Source organism: Dama dama, chromosome 1 (assembly GCF_033118175.1).
Source record: "Dama dama isolate Ldn47 chromosome 1, ASM3311817v1, whole genome shotgun sequence".
Lineage (NCBI taxonomy): Eukaryota > Metazoa > Chordata > Mammalia > Artiodactyla > Cervidae > Dama > Dama dama.
In genome coordinates, this window is record NC_083681.1 from 48,035,330 (window position 1) to 48,042,401 (window position 7,072).

At 41.2% G+C, this 7,072-nt stretch overlaps 1 protein-coding gene across 1 annotated transcript; it reads right to left on the reverse strand.

The window, feature by feature from the left end:
- Window positions 1-1,548: 1,548 nt before the first annotated feature.
- LOC133054009 (olfactory receptor 52D1) lies at window positions 1,549-2,505 on the reverse strand. The gene has a single exon (XM_061138578.1). It carries the CDS (start codon window positions 2,503-2,505, stop codon window positions 1,549-1,551), a length of 957 nt encoding a protein of 318 aa, XP_060994561.1.
- Between the last annotated feature and the right edge of the window lie 4,567 nt (window positions 2,506-7,072).

The window sequence follows — 7,072 nt, forward strand, 5'->3', positions numbered from 1 at the left end:
CTGTCTTAACTTTTCAACATTCATTGATTTCTCTATTCCTCACTGCAACATTGAAGTGAAGTGAAGTGAAAGTCCCTCAGTCATGTCCAACTCTTTGTGATCCCATGGACTATACAGTCCACGGAATTCTCCAGGCCAGAATACTAGAGTGGGTAGCCTTTCCCTTCTCCAGAGGATCTTCCCAACCCAGGGATTGAACCCAGGTCTCCAGCATTGCAGGCGGATTCTTTACCAGCTGAGCCACAAGGGAAACCCAAGAATACTGGAGTGGGGAGCCTATCCCTTCTCCAGCAGATCTTCCTGACCCGGGAATCAAACTGGGGTCTCTTGCACTGCAGGCGGATTCTTTTCCAACTGAGCTATCAGGTAGATGTTAATATTATTCTCCGCTTAATCGTTGCCCAAACTGAGGCACAGAGATTTAGCAGCATGCTCAAAGGTCACAAAACTAGTAAGTGGAGAAGGAGGATGTAAACCCAGGTATTCTAATGTAATTTATTTATTTTTTTGTGTGTGTATGCACACACATTTTTTTAAATCAAAGTACACTTGATTTACAATATTTCAGGTATATGGCAAAGTGGCACACGCATTTTTTTTTCACGTTCAAAGAATTTAATTTTTATTCTTTCCATTCTTCTTCAAATTCTTTTCCCATTTAGGTTACTAAAGAATATTGAGCAGAGTTCCCTGTGTTATACAGTAGGTCCCTGTTGATTATCTATTTAAATAGAGCTGTGTATATGTGTCGATCCCAAACTCCTATCTATTGCCACCTCCAATCTGTCCCCTCTGGTAGCCATAAGTTTATTCTCTAAGTCTGTGAGTCTATTTCTCTTTGTAGATACGTTCATTTGTATAAAGTTTTAAGATTCTGCATACAAGTGATATTATATAATATCTGTCTTTCTCTGTGTGACTTACTTCACTTAATATGATAATCTCCACATCCATCCATGTTGCTGCAAATGGCATTATTTCGCACTTTTTTATGGCTGAGTATTATTCCATTGTATGTAAGTCAGATACTCTGACTTTAGACCATGTAATCCCTGCCCAAATTTCTTGGATTTGGATTAGATATACTTTAAGTGTTCTTGTCATTTTCTACTTGGACTCACAGAAGAAAGTCCCACCGTGGCACTTAGATGCTTTTTAAGAACAGGAACTGCTTTGCTTTCTAGTAATAATAGACAGATATTAAACCACAGATGCATTTGAAGCAAAAGTAGAAATATTAGGAGTTTTGTGCAGTAGCAGTATCATAGCCAATGAGGTTTATGATTTTCACTATTTAAAAGCTTCTTCTAAAAGTAAAAGTATTATTACCTTTCTGGGTTATTCATAATTGCTCAAGGAGCCTCAGAAGTAAGGTATCTTCAATGTGATTATCAATAACTTCAGTTCATCCCACCTCTCCTTAGCCTTCCAAGGCTTCCTCCAATGGAAACACATTCCACTTATATCAGAGGTCTCCATCCAGGAAAATGCATTCAGATAACCATCATACATACTTTTTCCCCCTCATTTCTGATCTCTGCTCAGAATTCATATTGAAATTTTCCCCAAGCGAAGCAGTCTTGGAAGCCGACTCCGAATCTCCTTGGTCCGAGCCCCATAGATGATGGGGTTGAGCACGGGAGGCACCAGCACATAGAGATTAGCCAGAAAGATGTGCACGTGCCTGGGGACTCGGTGTTGGCCAAAACGGTGGGTGAGGAAGGAGAAGAAGGCAGGGATGTAGAAGACCAGGATGACCCCAAGGTGGGAGCCACAGGTACTCAGAGCCTTGTACTGAGCATCACGGGATGGAAGGTGAAAGACAGCATGGAGGATGAAGCCATAGGAGATAGAAATGAGAATAGAATCCAGACCCATGGCCAGAAGAGCCACAGTTAGCCCATAGACTATATTGACAGTGATGTTGGCACAGGCCAGCCGAGCAATGCCCATGTGCTCACAGTATGTGTGTGCCATGACATGGTGCTGACAGTAGGGCAGTCGCCTCAACAGGAAGATGAAGGGGGAGACAATGGCCACACTACGAAGTATCCCAACAAGGCCGATTCTGCCAATGACAGCGTGGTTGAGGATGGTTGTGTATCTCAGTGGGTTGCAGATAGCCACGTATCGATCAAAGGCCATGGCAAGAAGAACCGAGGACTCTAGGGCATAAATAGAATGGACACAAAACATCTGGGCCAGGCACCCATCAAAGGAAATCTCACCTGCTTGGAACCACAAAATGGCCAGCATTTTTGGCACAGTGGTGGAGCTGAGAGCAAGGTCAGTGAGTGAGAGGAGGCCAAGGAAGAGGTACATGGGCGCATGAAGGGCATTGTCTGTCACTATGACCAGGATGAGGGTGGCATTCCCAGCCAGTGCTACCAGATACATGGCACAAAAGGGGATGGCAATCCAGACATGAGCCCACTCCAGCCCTGGGATGCCCGTCAGGAAGAGAGTGTCTGGGAGATCTTTATCACTGATGTTGGAAGCTGGCATTCTGCTTGGCAATTAAAAGGGGTGATGGTACACCTATTATCCTGCAGCATGAGAGATTTGGTTCATTCACATAAAATGATGACCTTTCTGTGAAGTCGTCTTTCTTAGGCTGAGAAAAATATTTGTTATTAACTTGCTTAAGAATCTTAAAATACTCCTCTACATAGTATCTGCTTCCCCTTCTTCTGCTGATTCCTATACTCATCAGTCATATTTTGAATTCTATATCCCAAGCAGCAAGCTAAGTATTTAAGCATCTGTTCAACCTGATGCTTCAGGGGTCGTCTCCTACACATCATTTATGAACATTTAGTCAACCCACATGTAGGGATAGCCCTTGTTTTCTTTCACCCATGTCCTTTTCCCATGCCTACAGAGACTTATTTATTTTCCTTTTTTCTATGTTTTTTAAATTTCAGTGAAAGTTTCCCTGTCTTCCTGACACCCTTCTATTTTTTATGTCCATAGTTGTCTCATTCTTTTTTCCATTCTTCTGCTAACAAAATTCCATTGAGTGAGAGTCTGTCTTTGCTATGGTATCTTCCACACTGACTGTGACAGTGTATCTAGTCATTTTGGTCACTGTTCATTAAGCCTCAATTTTGACAACTTAGTAACATTGCATTGCTTTTTTAACTTAATGATATAATAATGTGTTCAGTTGTTTTTTTGTGTGTGTGCTTGTAATGCACCTTCCCAGATATATACCCAAAGAATCTCTTTGTATATCTCACTTGAAATGCCTAGAAAAAATATAGGAAATTATGAATATGCTTATATATCTCATGGTCGAATATGTACAGCAATTTGAATATTCAAGAAGCATAATAGAAGATAGCAAAATATACATCAACACGCTAGTTGGCGAGACAGCACTCCCTACTATGGCAAAGCCAGGCAAAGTCCAGCATGCCCACCAGTGTAACGTCTGGATATTCTGGCTAGATCAGAATGCCAAGTACTCACAGAGGCTGACTAAGGGATAAAATCTGTGGTCCCAAGTTTGCTAACAGTGAAGATATCCTGGAAAGAGGATCTGTTTCTGGCTGTTGAAGGCTAGCGAGTATTTACAGACACTGTTCCTTGACAGCATACTGTTGACCCTTGAACAATGAGGGTGTTATGGATGCCAATCATCTGGACAGCTGAAGATTCTTATATAGTTTATTACCTGCCCTCCATATAAGAGGTTTCTGGTAAAGTGGCTCATCATATCCACTATTTGGCATTCATGGATTCAATCAACCACTGATCAGTAAGTAGTACTGTAGTATTTACTATTGAAAAATCCACTCATAAGTGAATCTGCACAGTTCAAACCCTGTTATTTAAGTGTTGACTGTATTCTGTCCTTAAATCTGTGTAGAATTTGGAGAAGCTTGAATTTTAACCCTGCTTCTGTAACAAAGTTGATATGTGAGTGGAAACAAATCTCTCTCTCTCCCAGCCAGTCTTCATTTGGAAAGAGCAATGGCTCTGCAGTCATTCTCTCTTTTCTATCTGCTCATGTTGCTGCATTGGAAAAAATGCCACACTTTTTGCCTTCAGTTTTTTTGTCTCTAAATTGGAAATGGCATCACTTGATCTACCAGCTTCACAAGATTTTGTGGTAGAGCTTAAAATAGTATTTATGTGATTAAAAATTTGGACATCCCAAATAATCTTCTCTTCCTTCCTTCCTTTCTTTGTTTCTTTAACAAACACTTTCAGTATACTACAAAGATAATAGACTATACTAATCATTTGAACCCCTTATCACTGGGGAGACCAAGTCCAGAGAGGTGAATATATGTAGTCCAGATTACAAAGCATGTTAATTGCAAAACTAAAATTAGATTTTATGTGTTCTGATTCAGAGTTGCAAGCTTTTACTTCACCCAAATGTCCATTAATGTGAACAATATCTGAATTCCTATGTTTTTTGATCAAGGCACTATGTCAATAATTCAAAACCCTGCAATCAGTTTATTACTTATCTGAATTCCAAAGTGATAAAGAGAATTAGGAAGCCCACCCTATTTATGTAGAGGCTTCCACCGAAGACACCAGCTGCTCTTGGGCTCCGTACACAGGACTGAGATGCCAGGGGAGAGAAGCTTGGATGGTGGAGGGCAGAGGACTGGAATCACTACCGTCTTCCTTCCTCCTTTCTTCTCAGCTTATTAATGGCCCCCTAAGGAAGATATCAAATGGTTACAGTAAGACAGCCACTACTCTGCGTCCATCTGTGGATCTGAGGATGAAAAAGATTGAGGTAAAAATTCAGCTGGAAGCATCCTTCCCAGATTGTCCCAGGATCTGGTTCTTTGAGGTTCCTTTCTCTGATAAGACCTCAATAATTATACTCTGTGTCTTTCTGCTACACACAGACATCGGGCAATCTGATTTCAAGAATTGTGTGGTAGGTGTGCATTTGCAGGTAGACCACACTGAGTTTGAATTCTATGAGTGTGTGTACTATGTGAGTGTGAGGCTGTATGGATAGAATGCCAGGTTGTGGAGGAGGTGTGTATGTGAATACAAAATGTTACTTAAGGGTGTAAAAGCTGTTTCTGTGCAGGTACAAGTGGGAGCAGTAAGGAAGCAAAGGGCTCTGAATGTGCAATCTGGGCTGAGATGTATGATCTTTTATCTGACGCCAAGTGTCTGGGCTCAGTATATGTCTTCAGCTCATCTCTGTGTTCCCACCTCCTCTGATCCAGGGATTTATAAGTAAGGTTATTTATTGATTCTCTTCATGATGCTCAGGTGTGAAACCAAAGAGGACTCCTCTAGGGATTTGATGCACCTTTTGAGAGACAGAAAGAAAAGAAAGGTAGATAAAGTAACTGAGGTAAGAAAGGGAAATTTTCCTTCATGACTTTTCAAAGAAAGTGGAAATTAAGCATCTAGTGTATGATGGATTATATTTTATCCTCCTTTCTAATTTCTTGCTCCCCCCCCACCCCGTCCTCTCATTCTCTTCTCTTTGCTTTATTTCTGTGTGTCTCCTCGAACTCCCTCTCTCGTGGGTACACCAGAATTCTGTGCTTATGAGGCGTGGTGAGATAATCATGAGAAAAGGACAGCAGGTAATGGTAGTGGACCTGTGCACACATCACTGTGCCATCACATTTCACTTACAAACACAAGTTCAAAGGTAAAATTATCATGAATTTCATGATGATGAGAACAGAGTGGTAAGGAAAGCCAGAGGCCATTCTGAGCATGGATGCTACGTAATTACCCAGGTCATGTGCCCATGAAGCCCGTCCTGGTAGGGAGTGACATCAGTGCTGAGGGTAGATCACCTAAGATCCCTTGACATCAACCATCTATCATGTCCTGCACAAGCATCGCTTCCATCAACCCCTTCCAAGACTAATTATTCTCTCCTCCATAACTTCAGAATACTGTACTCACTTTCCTTCTAATAGACCTCTCTTAAATAACTTCAAACTGTGGTCTTCATTGGAGTATCTAAAAGAATATTCAAAATGCTATATGCCTCCTTCAAAACTTTGACAACTAAAAATTATCATTCAAAGTTTAAAAGGTAGAAATAGACATAATTTTCAGTATATTGTGCATACTGACATTTAAGACTCCCGTATGACCATTTAAAGTCAGACACGACTGAGCGACTTCACTTTCACTTTTCACTTTCATACTTTGGAGAAGGAAGTGGCAACCCACTCCAGTGTTCTCATCTTGAGAATCCCAGGGATGGGGGAGCCTGGTGGGCTGCCGTCTGTGGGGTCACACAGGGTCAGACACGACTGAAGCGGCTTAGCAGCAGCAGCAGCACAAACTATTTATGCCCTAGAAATTGTTAACTCACCATGATTTATTTCAAAGTAAATAAAGAAGCTTTTCTTAAGTGTCAGGAATTTAACATACTGCTTTGTTTCCTTGACTCTGCTCCATTTTCCCACATATATTTTTACTTGAATATTTCATGATAATTACTTTTTTATTCATGTAACAATTTTTATGTGTGTTGGAATTTCTGCTTCCTTTAACATTAGGCTCAAATGTTTAGCCACGTTGCTCAGTCATGTCTGACTCTTTGCAACCCCATGGACTATACAGTCCATGGAACTCTCCAGACCAGAATGCTATAGTGGGTAGCCTTTCCCTTCTTGAGAGAATCTTCCTAACCCAGGGATCAAACCCAGGTCTCCTTCATTGCAGGTGGATTCTTTACCATCTGAGCTACCAGGGAAGCCCTCAAATGTTTAAAACGTTATTAATTAAAAAAAATAGGATCAGAGAAATGCAAATCAAAACCTCAATGAGGTACCATTACACGCCAGTCAGGATGGCTGCTATCCAAAAGTCTATAAGCAATAAATGCTGGAGAGGGTGTGGAGAAAAGGGAACCCTCTTACACTGTTGGTGGGAATGCAAACTAGTACAGCCACTATGCAGAACAACATGGAGATTCCTTAAAAAACTGGAAATAGAACTTCCATATGACCTAGCAAACCCAATGCTGGGCATGCACACTGAGGAAACCAGATCTGAAAGAGACACGTGTAGCCCAGTGTTCATCACAGCACTGTTTATAATAGCCAGGACATGGAAG

Excerpts from the sequence above, each read along its gene's own strand:
- LOC133054009 (XM_061138578.1), bottom strand. The coding sequence starts at position 2,505 with ATGCCAGCTTCCAACATCAGTGATAAAGATCTCCCAGACACTCTCTTC.